This window comes from Panthera pardus, unplaced genomic scaffold, assembly GCF_024362965.1.
Source record: "Panthera pardus isolate Hobbes unplaced genomic scaffold, ASM2436296v1 HiC_scaffold_1, whole genome shotgun sequence".
Lineage (NCBI taxonomy): Eukaryota > Metazoa > Chordata > Mammalia > Carnivora > Felidae > Panthera > Panthera pardus.
The window spans coordinates 70,710,251-70,726,382 of NW_026526654.1; the positions used below are offsets into that span (position 1 = coordinate 70,710,251).

General features: G+C 40.0%; 1 protein-coding gene across 3 annotated transcripts in view; it reads left to right on the forward strand.

Annotated features, from left to right (window-relative positions):
• Window positions 1–12,557, forward strand: part of RNASEH2B (ribonuclease H2 subunit B) — a 59,367-nt gene extending 46,810 nt beyond the window's left edge. For 2 of the 3 annotated variants that reach the window (XM_019447624.2, XM_019447622.2), the window contains exons 7-11: window positions 728–833; window positions 4,197–4,278; window positions 6,072–6,114; window positions 10,322–10,402; window positions 12,105–12,557. In XM_019447624.2, the coding sequence (XP_019303169.1) occupies window positions 728–833; window positions 4,197–4,278; window positions 6,072–6,114; window positions 10,322–10,402; window positions 12,105–12,212 (420 nt within the window). In that variant the 3' untranslated portion in view covers window positions 12,213–12,557. The remainder of the gene's footprint in view (window positions 1–727; window positions 834–4,196; window positions 4,279–6,071; window positions 6,115–10,321; window positions 10,403–12,104) is intronic. The other variant, XM_019447623.2, reaches the window with a different exon arrangement.
• Window positions 12,558–16,132: the final 3,575 nt, after the last annotated feature.

The following is a 16,132-nucleotide window of genomic DNA, read 5'->3' on the forward strand; positions in this document are numbered from 1 at the left end:
GCACACGGGGAACCCAGAAACATGGAAGCGAACCTTGCGGAATTAATCAGGCTCCTACTATACAAAATAGTGGAAAGATTTTACAAGTGCCCCCCCATGGTTCAGTTTTCATTTGCATTAGTAGTAGGTGAAAAATAAGGGTGAGTGCTGAGCAGGGTCTCGGCATTTAGGTTTTGTTGTTAGCAAGTGATGATGACGTGAATCGCAAGTTCACATGTATATTTATCAATTGTGTTTCTTTTCTTAAATTCCTAGGAAGTGGGATATTTATATGATTTATTCCATTTAGAAAAAAAATTATTGCATATAAACTTTGTGCCAGGCTCTTTTCTAAAGGCTCTACATATATGAACTCTTTTAAGCCTCACCACAATACTGTGCCTTAGGTACTATTTTTGTCCCCATTAGATAGAGGCACAGAGAGGTTAAGTAAGTAGTCCATGGTCACAGAGCACAGCCAAGTAGCCTGACTCCGGAGGCAGTGCTCTCATACTGCGTAGGCATTTAGAGGTCCATGTTTTGACATCATCCCCAAATGCTGCCGCTGTTGCTCAACTCCTGTCCAAATGTGCATCTCTCTCTCATCTTCTGGTATCTGGTTAAGACATTTCTAGGTCCTCAATTACTTCTTCCTGGATCTTAAATGGATCGAGGATCATCTGGAAGGCTGTGGATCTCTAAAGTTCCTTGGAAATACCCTGATGTTTCCCTTTTGGTTACTTTATAGGTTAATCAGATTGTGGCAGCCTTAAAAACCAATAATGTAAATGTCAGTGCCCGGGTACAGGCAACTGCATTTTTCTCTGGTGACCAGGCTTCCAGTGACAAGGAAGGTAAGGAAATCAGTTTTTTTAATATTATGTATTTATTTATTTATTTTTAATTTGAGAGAGAGAGAGAGAAAATGAGCATGAGTGGGAGAGGGGGCAGAAGGAGAGAGAGAAAGAATCTTAAGCAGGCTCGATCTCAAGAATTATGAGATCATGATCTGAACCAAAATCAAGAGTCTGACGCTCAACCAACTGAGCCACCCAGGCACCCCGGTAAATCACTTTATCAGAAATTACTTTTGCCTGGAGTAAGTTGCTGATTTACAGATGCCTGCCTCATGATTTTAAAATCTTAATGTCCCAGAAGCTTCGCATTCGTGTCCATGTGTTCTCATAGATCTTGTGGCAGTGTGCATTTTGTTTCAGAACCAAGTGGTATTTCTACCATAGATCGCTGCTGTCACTAATCGATGCTTAAATAATTCCTTCGACAAGTACTTATTTTGCAAAAACAGTAATGGCCACCCTAACAACTCTGGCCGTCATTCGTTGAGATCATGTTGTGTGCCAAGCCCTTGGCTAATTTGCCAGTATACACACAGTATCCCAGCTAACACTCCCCTTAAGTCTCACTTTACAATGAGAGTCTGGAGGCTGCACCCAAAGCCACACAGCCAGTAAGTGGTGAAGCCCAGCCTGCCTGACTCTGGGGCCCACACGCTTCCCCTTTCTGTCATACTGCTGTGTGTCCCTAGGCTTCCAACGGGCTGCTTCTGTTTGCATCTTGGTCTCCAGAAGTGTATGTCCTACCATGGATCTTAATATTTTGATTTTCGATGGAAATTGATGCCCTTGGCAATTTTTTTCTTTTAGATTCCTAAGGTACATTCTTTTGCTTTTTCCAGTGTAGTGTCCCCTTATTTTTGTATGTATAGTTGAATAAAAACAGCTGTATAATACAATTAACATTCTCAACCGTGGGACAGAAATTATTCTGGGGGCGCCCGGGTGGCTCAGTCGGTTAAGCGTCCCATTCTTGATTTCAGCTCAGGTCATGATCTCACGGTTCATGAGACGGAGCCCCGCGTCAGGCTCCGTGCTGACAACGCAAAACCTGCTTGGTTTTGCCCCTCCCCTGCACTCACTCTCTCTCAAAATAAATAAATAAACATTAAAAAAGAAGAAAACTTATTCTGAGTTTAAACTCCAATTCAATGTTCCCCTGTTCTAGACAGGCATACCACTCCAAAGCATCAGAATTTCATCATTAAAAAAATTAAAACTAGGACCAGGGATCTGTTTGTGATTGAAGGTGATTCAGGCAGTCCTTGATTTGCAGAAATCTACCTTAAGACACCTTACACATGTAGATGTTAGCAGGCTCCAGGCATTCAGGAAACGGTGGACAGCTCTGCTGAGCTGAGTTTACTGAGTTTACCAGCTATCACTGGTTTTGACTGGCTTTAACAAAAGAGAAGGGATTGAGTCAAATGGATGGATGGACCCCAGATTTTTTTTTTAAGTAGGAGAAGGGATGTTAGACATTATTTAGATAGACCTCATTTTAAAAGTGAAGACTCATGGTATCAGAGAAGGAGATGACTTATCCAGGGTCACCCGTCATAGCTAGTAGACTTCTGTCTCTGAATCCAGTGTTTGAACCAATCTCTAAAGATAAGAGTCTGGGTGTGGCTATCTCACCACTTGGGGTCCTAGCCATAAAGTAAGCTTTACAGTGTTTCACACCATTTCCTTTTTTTAGATATTTAGTTCAGTATGCTACCAGAAGAGGCAAACCAATCATGTGTTGGCTCTCTTAGTTCCCTTTGTCTCTTCATGACTTATTGGATAATTACTAACCTAGAACCAAGAGCACATTTAAAGAAGCGTCGCATGATAACTTTCAGTTCTGTCTTGGGGGTGAGGGTCCCTTACTGAAGACTCTTTGAGATCCTGTGGTCTAGGCAGCACTTTAATACTTAGGCAAATTATTATCTTAGTTTTAAGGCAGAAGAGGAAGAAAAGAAGAAGCAAATGACTATCACAACAACAAACCTGAGATAGTGCTTTTGGTAGTTTATATCCCCATACATTGATCCCATATATCGTGTTTATCCTCTAGTTATCCTCTAGTATTCTACCTAAAATACCGAACTGAAAAACAGGGTTTTAAAAAAGATTTTGTCTCATGTATTTCATTGATACCATAGCTTCATTTTAGTACTGACTGTCCAGGTGCTTTAGAATTCACGATTATACATTCTACCGAGGTTAGTTTTTTACATTTTTGAAGGCATTTTTCTAAGTTTGAGAGTACGTATAATGTTCAGGACTCTTACAAAGCAAGTGCTTGACAGAGAGAGACACGTCATGTCTTACATCTCTTACATGAACATATTTGTTACTGTTCATTAATTAGATTTACCCGATATTGAAGCAGACCTAGAAAAGATTACTCTTTAAAAGACGTGACTATGTTGTCGTATTACAGCTGACTTGGAGCTTTATTTGCTTTCAAAGGCCCCAGCTAAGACAACAACCCTGAATTTGTTTCAACTGTCATTGGGCAACTGCTGTGTTACTTGATCTCCTCATATCTTTGCTATCATCCTGTCACACCTCATCCATGAAGTCCCTCACTACCCTAACAGCTGGATGTTAGCATCCCCAGTTTACAAATGACGAAACTGACGGGGCACCTGGGTGGCTCAGTCGGTTGGGCCTCCGACTTCGGCTTGGGTCACGATCTCACGGTCCGTGAGTTCAAGCCCCGCGTCGGGCTCTGTGCTGACAGCTCGGAACCTGGAGCCTGTTTCGGATTCTGTGTCTCCCTCTCTCTCTCTTTCTCTCTCTCTGTCCCTCCCCACTTGTGCTCTATCTCTGTCTCTCTTTCAAAAGTAAAATAAACATTTAAAAAGTAATAAAAAGAAAAAGATGATGAAAAGGATCGGCCCCTCTTTGTTATGCCTAATTTTTCTACCTTGAAGTCACAGCATTCACATACCACATACCATAGCGACTATTAAAATATATAAAAACAGGGGCGCCTGGGTGGCTCAGTCGGTTGAGTGTCCGACGTCAGCTCAGGTCATGATCTCGCGGTCCGTGAGTTCGAGCCCTGTGCCGGGCTCTGTGCTGACAGCTCGGAGCCTGGAGCCTGCTTCGGATTCTGCGTGTCTCTCTCTCTGACCCTTCCCCGCTCGTGCTCTGTCTCTCTCTGTCTCAAAAATATATAAACGTTAAGAAAAAAAAATTTTTGTTTTTTAAATAAAAAAAGAACAAATGACGAAACTGAGGCTGTGAGCTTAAATGAGTCTCTAAGGCCAGCTAGAGCCAGAATTTTAACTCTGGTCCATTTGGTTGTAAAACTATCATAATTGTTACTAATTTTTTTTTTTCTTTCACTCTCCATTCTGTTTCTTTCAGAGGATTATATTTGTTATGCCCATGGTCTGGTATCTGATTACATCCCTAGAGAACTCAGTGACGACCTGTGTAAATATTTAAAGTAAGTATCATTCCTCTTCAGTCGTAATTAGGAAGTACCTCGGCGCTTCCTGGTCTCCCAGCAATAGGTCCTTTATGGCTCATCACATCACATCACTATTTTTTTTTATTTTAACGTTTTTATTTTTGGGACAGAGAGAGACAGAGCATGAATGGGGGAGGGGCAGAGAGAGAGGGAGACACAGAATCAGAAGCAGGCTCCAGGCTCTGAGCCATCATCCCAGAGCCTGATGCGGGGCTTGAACTCACGGACCGCGAGATCGTGACCTGAGCCGAAGTTGGACGCTTAACCGACCAAGCCACCCAGGTGCCCCATCACATCACTATTTTTGATAAGAGAGTATTCTCGACTTACCTCCTGGACCGTGTGGTTTGAAGGTAATTTTTAGTGGACACTGGTGGATTGGAACAAATTGATTTGGTGGATACTGATTGCGGAAACTTGTGAATGTTAGGACTGGATTTTTGGATTGGTATGATTTTAGAGGGTAAACAGTATTAAAATTGATCCCCAGTTACACTTAACTAATTTGGTTCTTTGTGATGATTTTAAGAGAAATAAAGGTTAGAAGGAAAGAAGAGATGGCATGTGGAATATTCTTGAAAGCTACATGTAAGGGCTTTATACCATATTTACCGTCATTGGATACTCACCAAATACCTTCATTTTGTCCAGCACTTGAAGCGGAAAGAATGGAACACAATCTGTGTCAGAGGGCAGAAAACGGGTTTAAGAAGGACCTGATTTGTGTTATGTCCTTCATAAAGATATTTAATATACTATAAAGACTTCACCTTAGGCTGAAAAGAATGTGTTTATTTTCTAGATTTTAGCAACTATTGTTAAGATTTTATGGGTGTGATAATAGCTCTCCCTGATTCTTCTAGTAGCTTTCTCCTCTGATGCATAAACATAAAGCGACTTCTTAACAGATGCATAGTTGCTGTTTTTAGCAAATGACTTAGGTCCTACTTTAAAAAACAATCAGTGGGGCACCTGGGTGGCTCAGTCGGTTAGGCATCCACCCAACTCTTGGTTTCAGCTCTGGTCATGATCTCATGCATCGGGCTCTGTGCTGTGGCACAGAGTCTGCTTGGGATTCTCTCTCTCTCTGCCTCGCTCTCTGCCCCTCCCCAACTCATGCTGTCGCCATCTCTCTCAAAAATAAACTTAAAAAAAAAACAACAACAGTGGGAACTGGTTTCTAGTGTAGTTAAAGTGCTTGCAAAGCCTGCTTTCAATCAATAACCCTATCTTTCTGTTTAATATTTCCCTGTGTTTCTCAGTGCCTGTTTGTCTCATTAGAGACCTATGTCTCTGTACTCCCATTATTTTTTAGATTCTTTTCTTTACTCTGAAGTATTTGAAGATTTGGGGAGAAAGATAGGTCAATTCAACTTCTCTTTAATTGAAGAAAAGTAAAGTTTGTGTGACTTTTTGTCAACAATTAAAATAATTTTCAATTTCATATATGTGCTGCATTCGTCGTTTTTGAAGGAAAAAAATCCTACAATGCCAGAATGCAAATTTCTAGAGGCTAAAGTAAAGCAATTCCATTTCAACAATGAGTTCTAATTTTGTTTTTTTAGTTCAGACAGTTTCACCACAAGGAAAATGAAGATTTCTTCATTTAGAGAAATTTCATTCCTTTCACTGAGGCAGTTGTACAGTCAGATACATGGAGGTGAAGCTATTCCCTAAAAGTGGGACTTGTAAGTCCTAAGCTGGCCCAGACTCTCTGTTTGCTTGTCTATGAAAAACAATGACTATGATTCTTATTTTTCACTCCTTAGGCTTCCAGAACCTTCAGCTTCATTGCCAAACCCTCCATCAAAGGTAAGGAGCTGTGACTAAGCTATCTTTGGGGCACTTGGAAAAATATTTCATTTTTACCACATAAGTTAATTTGTTCTAGTACATTTGAAAGCTTTTTTTTTTTTTAAGTTTATTTATTTTGAGAGGGAGAGAGCACAAGCAGGGAGGGGCAGAGAGAGAGAGGGAGAGAGAGAATCCTAAGCAGGCTCTGAGCCATCAGTGCAGAGCCCGACATGGGGCTCAAACTCACAAACTGTGAGATGGTGACCTGAGCCGAGATAAGAGTCGGACGCTTAACCGACTAAGCCACCCAGGCACCCCCATTTTAAAGCTTTCTAAATCCACCTTGCACAGACTGATGTCGTATGGATTAAAGATTGTAATGAGCTGTCCATCGGTATTTTTTATTTTTGTAGAGTTTACCTGAATGATAAAGTGCTGTGAAAACCAGATAAGAGTTGGTTTTAGCCAGATACCTACGTAAAAGTCTTATAGATACGTGACGAACTCTTCTTGAGTCAGCCAGATCCTGCAATTAACTTTATTAATCATCAGGAAGACTCCATGTATAACTTAAACTCACTTTGCCAGATCTAATTGTTACTGGCACAAAGGTGAGCAGAGCATGATTTTTATAACACAGAGAATCCTTTGAACAAAGATAGCCAAACTTTTTTTTTTCCTCCGCTTGAAATGATCAACGCAACTTTTGTGTTGCACAAAACCCTTCCTCTTCCAGCTGTTCTCCGACCGCCACCCACTGCTCCCCTGCTCCGTGGGCCGCAGCTTGTTTTTGTCTCCCAGATACAGAGAGTAGAGAAGGCAGCCATGAACCACACCTGATGGCACACTGTGACGTCCCTCAGTCCAGGCCTGATCTCAGACAAGCGAGCGCTGCTCAGAGACAGGGAAATAAACACATGCATCAGCTTGTCAGTGAGGCCATTCTCCTGCCAACAGAATAATGGATGCCCTGAGAATGTACAGTGGACACGTCATGGATGTTAAAGCACTTTCTGTCTTCCCGGCCTTCACGATGGCCAACATACTCGGGGTCGTTTTTGTTTGTTTGTTTTTGTTTGTTTGTTTTGTATCATGTCCTGTTAAAGTGCATCAGTAGTAGCTATGGGCCATTTTCAGCAGATCGTCCGAGGAGGGGCATCCTTTTCTCTGGAGGAATAGCACTGGGCAGAGGTCAGTTGCTAAGGTCATTCTAGGTCAGACCCACACTTCTTCCAGTCTGGTAGTTAATCTCTGACAGTAAGTAGCTCTAGGGGACAGAGACATGATTGTCTTGCTGTAAGTAAGGAGATGGGCATATCCGTTTCTCTCTCATATTTCTCCTTCCAAAACCTAAGCATCTTTCTTTCTCCCAAATATCCGTCTTCCATAGTAACTTAGAGATCATTCGTGAACAGATCGAAGCCTGTTCTTGAAGCTTTTGGCCTCTGATAGCATCCGGGGTAATGCATTTCATACGTTTGCTTTTAACCCGGTTTTCTGTTTTCCTATTTTAATTTCCAAAATGTAAATCATTTGTGATGTCATTCATCATTTATGATTTAGATCGGAGGTCAGCAGACTTACTCTGCAAAGGCCAGAGAGTGAATACTTGAGGCTTCGCGAAGCAGCTGGTTTCTGTCACAACGGCTCAGCCCTGCTGTGGTAGCACAGAGACAGCCACAGACGATTCATAAACGAAGGCGGGCGGCCGTGTTCCAGCCAAACTTCATTTATAAAAACAGGCGGCCGGCAGGGCTTGGCCTGCGGGCGGTTTGCCAAGCCCTGATTTAGATCTCCCAGTCCTGTTTCCCCTAAATCTCACCCTCATCTCCTGGATTGTTTAGTTGCTTTTTGAGGTCTCCCGGTCTATTGTGTCTTCCTGGGGCTCCGGCGTGCAAAGTGCGAACTGCACTGGATGATGTACCACGGCTTAAACAGGCTTAGGGTAATGTCTTCTGCTAGCTTTCTTGTCTGCGTCCAGGATTTGATTGATTTTTACAGTAATAGAGTTGACCGTTTTCAGGAAATACGTTCCAGTGGCTACTAGGTATCTTTGTATCTGTTTGTAATGATGGCACGAAGCCTGTCATCCTTAATATGTTTCACATTATTTTCTTACTATCACATGGTTGCCTGTATTGAAGCCCTGCTTCCACCCGTCGCCCCCTTCCATGCATTGAATTTATCGCTGGCAGCTGGCAGAGCCGAATGCAGTCAGTAGGTTGGAGACGCTCCTGAGCTCCTTCTTGCAGCTCATTTGTAAGAATCAGACCATCCTAGCTAGCATGAATCCCTGTGGTACTCTTCTGTTTGCCCCCCTCTCTTTCCAGAACTGTACCCGCTTAGTCATACCCTTTGTTACTGTCTTTCTGAGCCTTTTTCTATTTCTTCTGAAACATCCCTCCAAACCTATAGTGATTTGGTTTTTTAAATAACAAAAATTCAAGTGAGTGTAACAACTATGACTCTTTCAAGCATATTCAACGTGAGCTGTGAATAACACTCAAGAAAATTCCAGGCAGAGCCTTCCACAATCAATTTCTGTTATTGTAAGCACTGATAACTGGTGTCTTGCTTAGCAGTGAGCCATTAAAACACCTGGACAAGTCAGTCATCTTATGAAACATTTTATATTTGTAAAGAAGCACTTTTCATCTTAACCTTTACCTTGAACATTTTTCATTTGACTTCCTTTTCCGTGAAAAGTAAATACGCCCAAGGGTTTATAATGACATCTGTAGAACATTTTGCCACAGAGAAGGAAAGCAAACCACCTTATAACGTTAAGCTTTTTGCAGTTTGCATCAGAGCCTTCATCGTTATTACCTGCGAGTTCCACTCTCCTGGCTGAAGAGACTTTTCTAGTAAAAATATGCATCACCTAAATACCCCTGATCTTAATTTAAGTAGAAACATGTATTCTTAAGTTCCTTGTATACATACTTTGCTGGTAGGTAGTTCATTCGTGATAAGCTAGTCTTTTTCTTTTGAAGGTTCCCTTCTTAGATTGTGGTGTGCCCAAGAGAAGGTTTTGCCTTATAGATTTCCAGGATGCCCCTGTTGTTTTTTTTTTTTTGAGTGTCACATAATGTTATAGATTCCCAGGAGCGCGCCCCCCCCTCTCCGCCCTTGTTTAGAATGAAGTATTTCAAGACCTGTTGTTTTATCCCCTTGGGTTTCATTCATGTGCCAGGGTATCTTTTAGCCCTAGCCCTGCAGTTCTTTGTTTAGCAAAAGCTGGGATATGAAGAGGGAAGCCGGGAACAAATCTGCATTTCCCAGGGAAGAGTCACGTTAGATCTTGTCAACCCAGTGTCTCCACAAAGAACCCAAAGATCTATAGAAGACCAGGTTGTGGTCACTGTGCAGTTAGTTCTCTGTGTTAATCATCAAGACTTCCCTGCCCTGTTGTGTGCCTTTTACATAGTAAATGTGTCACGATTCCTTCTATAATGGGACCATTAAGGCCACAGTCTAGCTCTTGACAAGATTCTCCCATTCCTTGGTGCACGAGGCTCATGTGGATGGTGAAAATATGAGGTAGAGGTGGGCTTGGTTGCACCGGGCCTCATGGAAAGAGCACTTGTTAAGAAATGGGGATCCTAGCCCTTGTCCTCTGCTAGGTGGCCTTGATCATTTGTTTAGTCTCTCTGTGCTTCCTTCTGCTGGCTTCATGCTTTGCAAGGTTGTCCTTGTGTGGACAAACTGAGATAGTTCAGTTGAAAGGAGGTAAGAACATGAAGCTATACAAAAATGGTAACAACAGAATCATGGTGTGCCTTCTTCCTCAGTGGACGTTACACCAGCCCAGATGGTGAATGCAGTGGGGGTTCTGGCTGGACACCTGGCCCCCTTAAAGGAAATTCTTGTCTTTGACCCCTGTGCCTGCCTTCACCCCGTTAGACTGTCCTGGAAGTCAGCAGTCACCTAGATGCCTCCTGGTCCTGGTACATACAAAATATGTGATCAGTACCACTAGACTGCCCAAGGGGCTGGGTCGTGGGCTCACCTGATCATATCCCCCCCCATCACCAAGGCTGCTTTTCAGAAGGGACGTGTGGCTTCATTCCCCAGACAATTGGCAAAATGCAAAGTAAAGCCCTTTGCCGGGTCTGTTGTTCCATTTGGCCTTGATGTGGGTCCAGATTGGCCCTGTTGTTTTCTTAAAAATGGAGTGATGTGTCGAGGTGACATTTTATACCACTTTACTGCTCTAACATTGCAGAAAGTAAAGTTATCTGATGAGCCTGTAGAAGCAAAAGAAGATTACACTAAGTTTAACAGGAAAGATTGGAAGACTGAAAAGGTATGTGTGTCCAGCTGTAGTGGCATATTCTTGGATCCCGTAGGTGATCCTGCATGAGGACACGTAGGAACAATTACATGCTTGATTGTGATTTTACACTTTTAACCATGAAGAATTGTTAACTTGCATTTCTGCGACTCAGTAATTCAAAATTGTGAATGGCAATGGATATGTCAAGTCAAGAAGACTTGTGAGGCATGAAGGCAATATGCTTAGCAAGAGTGTGCCTACCCTTTGCTCTATATTAAGAGTAGGGGGGCACAAAGAGAGGGGGCCTCCACAGGTCATTTTTTGTCAACTCTACTGCCTGGAAGCTTCCCGGAACTTATGACGAGGACCATAATTACTAATATTAAATAGGTTACAAATAATTTTCTAATCTGTGTTTATCCTTTTCATTTGATTTTTTTAACAGCTTTAAGTTTTTCTGAGGATTAAATAATAGGAATTGTTTCTTCTTGTGATTTTCTCATTATTTTTATGCTTAAAAAGACCTTGCCCAATCCAAGATAAATTAACTTCCAATTGGACTTTAACATTTAACCCCCCCCCCACCTTAGCACTTAATGTTTTTTTTATAATTTTTTTCTTTGATCTATACGTAATTCATCTGGGCATGTGACGTCAGGGGAAAATCCAGGTTGAGATCTGGCAAGATAGCTGGTCACCTCAATGGCTTCTGTAAGCAGGGCAGGCCTTGGCATTCTCTGTGAGAACTGCTTCTGCCCCACCCTTGCAACTGCTGCTTTCTGTTGTATCTATTTGGGCACCGCCCCAGGGAAATGAGGGGCTGGACCCTGCTGTCTGTTAAAGACAGGGGATAACTTGTCTCGAAGAGACTGCCACTTTTCACCATCCCGTGAGGAAATAAGCCTTCTAAAATATAAGTACAGAATGTGAAAAGCAAGGTTTCAGGGATCAGACGCCGTGCCCTTAAAAGGTTCTCTGTCAATGACTATCTCACAGTTCACAGGGAGACACAGGAATTTTTTTCCTTCGCTGCTTCCCATCGCGTATGCTTCTGCTGAGAAGTTATGATGCACCGAAGGAAACTCGGCTACTATTTACCTCCTGCTAGTGCTCGTTCCAGGATGTGGCAACAAACCAAAACAAAACAAACAGTGACCATAAAGAGATAGAAATTTAAAAGGCAGAGTCACTTGAAGTCAGCTTTTTGAAAAGTTCTTAGTTGGAGGAATCCCAGGGCAGTGGTCCTGCTGGTCCGGGATGCTCTGCAGTACAGGTTATCTTTTGAATATTACAGTGTTGGCCTTGGTTTCCCAGAGAGCCTATGAATAAACTCCAACGGTAAATTGTTGTGAATTATTCATCGTGCTGTAATACCAGGCTGTAATTCCTCCTCTGACAACCGCAGCCTATGTCAGTTCCTTTGTTGGTGTTATTGCACTTAAAACACCCTCCAGAATTATTCCCCTAAAGTAAACCATTGGTTGCAACATTCCCCTCCTTAGAAGGCAGCCGTTTTGCGTCCTGCTTCTTTTAACGTATTTTGTGTCTTAGGTCTGAATTCTGAATAGAAATCAGAACTTTAAAAAAAAAAAATAATCATTCCCTTATGAAGCACGTTACCAGCAAATACTTCTCTTAATGAACCTTGAGACATGCGTGGTCTTGTTTGATTTGCATGTATGATTCATAAACGTTACATTTGTAACAATTGTTCTCTTATTTTCCTTCACAGAAAAATAACAAAATGACCGCAGCTCAGAAGGCTTTGGCTAAAGTTGACAAGAGTGGAATGAAAAGTATTGATTCCTTTTTCGCTGCAAAAAATAAAAAAAAAACTTGAAAAGACTTGAAACTTTCAAAATGAAATCTGGCAAAAAATATTCGCCTTTTCCACGTTCCGTTTTTGTCCTTCCTCCATGCCACTCTACCTCCTGACCCGTAATTACCACCTTTTGAAAAAATAAAAAAAAAAAAAAGCTTTTTTAAAATGAGGGCAATTTTCAGAGTCGAACATTTCTTGGCATTTGATTTTTGTGTTTCTGAACAAAATATGGGAAAGTAATTGGGTAACTTCATGGCCTGTGGCCTTCAGAGTCTTGTCTGACATCATGAAAAGTCATCAAGTGAACAGAGCTGATCTGTAGCTAGCCTCACAGTTTCCTCAATAAACGAACATGTGACCATATTTGAGTGTATGCCTATAATTTTGCACAACTTTCCCACATGGTAGCTGTAGCAATCTGGTTTTCAGGGTAGCAAGAGAATTCAGATAACAGCTGTCAGAAACTACTAGTTTGCTAAAAGCCTTTAGTTTTTGGTAAATCTTTTGTTTAACACTGTCTGTTTTATGAGTACCTGTTCTTTGCAGAAAATAGAGAAAAGTATAAAATTAAAATTCGAATCTCCCACCTTGACACTGGCTGGAGATAATATGGCATGTGTTTCTATAAGAATAATTTTTTAAGGAATCATAGTAGTAATTTTATAATCTTTTTTCTTGACAACATCATTTCGTGAGCATTTTCCCAGGCTGCCAAAGTATTTTTCATAAATATGCTTTTTAAATGATGGTCATTTTAGGGGCGCCTGGGTGGCTCCGTCGGTTAAGCGGCCGACTTCGGCTCAGGTCATGATCTCGCGGTCCGTGAGTTCGAGCCCCGCGTCGGGCTCTGTGCTGACGGCTCAGAGCCTGGAGCCTGTTTCGGATTCTGTGTCTCCCTCTCTCTGACCCTCCCCTGTTCATGCTCTGTCTCTCCCTGTCTCAAAAATAAATAAACGTTAAAAAAAAAAAATTAAAAAAAATTGTTGGAGTGTCAGTATTTTTCTTATGGACCCTAAAGATATTCTATAACTTAAAGGCATTCTTGTTTGTCCACTATATTCATTGTTAATTTTTTTCTTGGCCTGTAAATTGTCTTTAATTTTGTGTGTGACTTTTTTGTCATGCAGATGGTTTTGGTTTTTAAGTAGACGTGCGTGTGTGTGTGTGTGTGTGTGTGTGTGTGTGTATAAACTTTTCCTTTATATTGATGTTATACTTAGAAGGATGTTTCCCTTTGCAGGAAGGTTAACCACTTATTTTCCTCTAATTTTTCAATAATTAATTTTTTGTTTTATATTTAATTACTTAAATCATCTACAGAATTTGTGTTTAAATGTGCTGTGAGATAAAGTTCTAATTTAATTGTTTTCTCACCTGTTTATTTTTCCATTGGATCTGTTGGATTATTTTGTCAGGTTCTAAGAATAAGCTCCAATGAGATTTCTATTGAGATGTTGTTAAATCAGTAATATTTGGAGACAAACAGATGTGTTTATAAAATTCATTGTTGTTATTCAGGCATGTAGTAGTTTTGCATATTTCCTAAAATCCTAATCATACCTTTCACTAACATTTGGTTCTCCATCTCCATATAGATTCTAGATATTTCTCTTAAGGCATATCTCTAAGGTATTTTTGTTGCTATTAATGAAATCTTTTTTTTTTTCCTTTAGTTAGATCTTCTAACTGGCTATTTTGTGGCAAAGTTTTACATTTTTACATATTTATCTTTTAAATGACCAATTTACTAAACTATTAATTTAAATATTTTTATTATATTCATATTGGGGTTTTGATGCATAAGATACATATCTTCAAAAAATTGTGTGTAACTCTAATTATTATATCTGTTATATCTTTTATGTCCTTTTACATGGGTTAATACCTAGAACAGTTAAAGTATAATAATGGTAGTCATTCTAATTTGTGATTTGATTAATGTACGTTTCCATTAATTCGGACACTAGCTGTAGTTAATATAAGGAATGTCTATTTTTGAAATTTCCTTTCATACTTAGTTTCCTTAAAGTTTTAATTAGTAATTGGTGTTGGCTGTTATCATATCTTTCTGGCATCTCTTGAGATGACAAGAGAGTTTTTATCACTATTGAACTGTACTTGAGTTCCTACCATAAATTCCACCTGACATTAGATAAAGAATACCATAGTGTATGCTTTCTATGTGGTTTAGCCATGTCAGTTTGTTTTTCTGGGCTTTTACTTAGAATTTTTGCATCTGTATTCAAAAGTAATATTGCTGTTACGTTTAGCGTTAGAATTATGCCACCTTTCCATATTGACCAATGTTCTGGAAGGAATAATTTTGCATAGGAATATTCTAGTATTGAAACATATTAAAGAAAACGTTTGATGAAACCACCTAGCACTGAGACTTCTTCTTCATTGTTGTTACAGTCTTTAATCTGGAAGAACTTCCCACCTTTTCTTTGTCTTACTTGATCTTGACATTATTGAATACAGGCCATTACTTGGTAGAATGTTCTGTACTTTAGGTAGAATGTTTGCCTAATGTTTCCTCTTGATTAGATTTGAATGATACCTAATGGGCACCCACGGAGGTGATGATGTGTCGTTCTCATTGCACCATATCAGGAGTCACAGTGTGACCCAATACCAATGACGTTCACCTAGATTAAGGTGGTGGCAACCTTTGATACAGGTTTCTCCACTGTAGAGTTACTGTTTTTTTCTTTATAATTAATAGATAATTTACAGATAAATACTCTGGGATTTTTAACTATACTATTCCTCATCAAACATTCGCCCACAAGGTTTAGAATTGACTGGTGATGTTTCTAACTCCTTCATTTCTTCTATATTTACTTTTTTTATTTAGCTGGCATTTTTAAAATAAGGAATAGCTTTCCCTTCTCTGCTTATTTTTCATCTATGAATTTATATCAGTATGGACTTGTCGATTTTTTACTTTGCCCACTGTTATATTAAATTATTTTGTTGTTCATATTGTCCCAGAAGGGCCAGTGGGAGCCCCTTCTAGCTGGCCTCTGTATCTTCTTGGTGTGTTTCTATTATTCTTTAATACTTCCTTTCTTCTTCTGTGACAGTGTATTCCAGGCTCTGGTACTCCTTCTGCCCAAGCCGTGAATCGGCCTTTTTCCTAAAAATCCAGGGTTCCTTATCATGGAGAATGGTATTTAGAAACCAAAATCTAGGCACAAAATGTGCTCATTGCTTCTATCGGTCGATATGCATGGTTTTTGTGGATTTCTCTCCTACCCCCAGTTCACCAAGAGTTTTGATCAGGAATGGGTATTGAATTTTGCCACATATTTTTTTCCTAATTTATTGAGATGATCATGTAGTTTTCCTTTAATAGAGGAGTATCTCTTATATGTGAAGTATAATGATTGATTTTGGAAAATTAAAATATCGTTAAATTCCTGGGAAAAACCCTACTTGGTTTATTGTGTATTATTCTTTTCACATACAGTATTGTGTTTTACTTCCTAGTATTTTGTCAAGGATTTTTGTATCTCTGTTCATGAAGGATGTTGGTCTGTGGTTTTCCTTACTTGTAATAAATAATTCTGTCTAGTTTTAGTGTCAGAGTAAAACTGACCTAAGAAAATAAATTGAGAAATATCCTCTCATCACCTATTTTCTGAAAGAGTTTATATGAGATTAGTAATTGTTGCTTCCTTTTATGTTGGACAGAATTCACCAAATGAAGCCATTTGGGCCTGGAATTTTCTTTCTGGGGAAATTTTTAATTACTAATTCAATTTCTGTAATAGATAGAGAGCTATCCTAATTTTCTTCTGTGTGTGTGCACCAGTTTAAGTAATTCCTGTCTTTCAAAGAAATATGTGTTTCATCTGTGTTGTCAAGTTTATTGACATAAGTTGTTTCTCATATTTTTATTATCTCTTTTATATCTGTGGATCTGTAGTGATTTT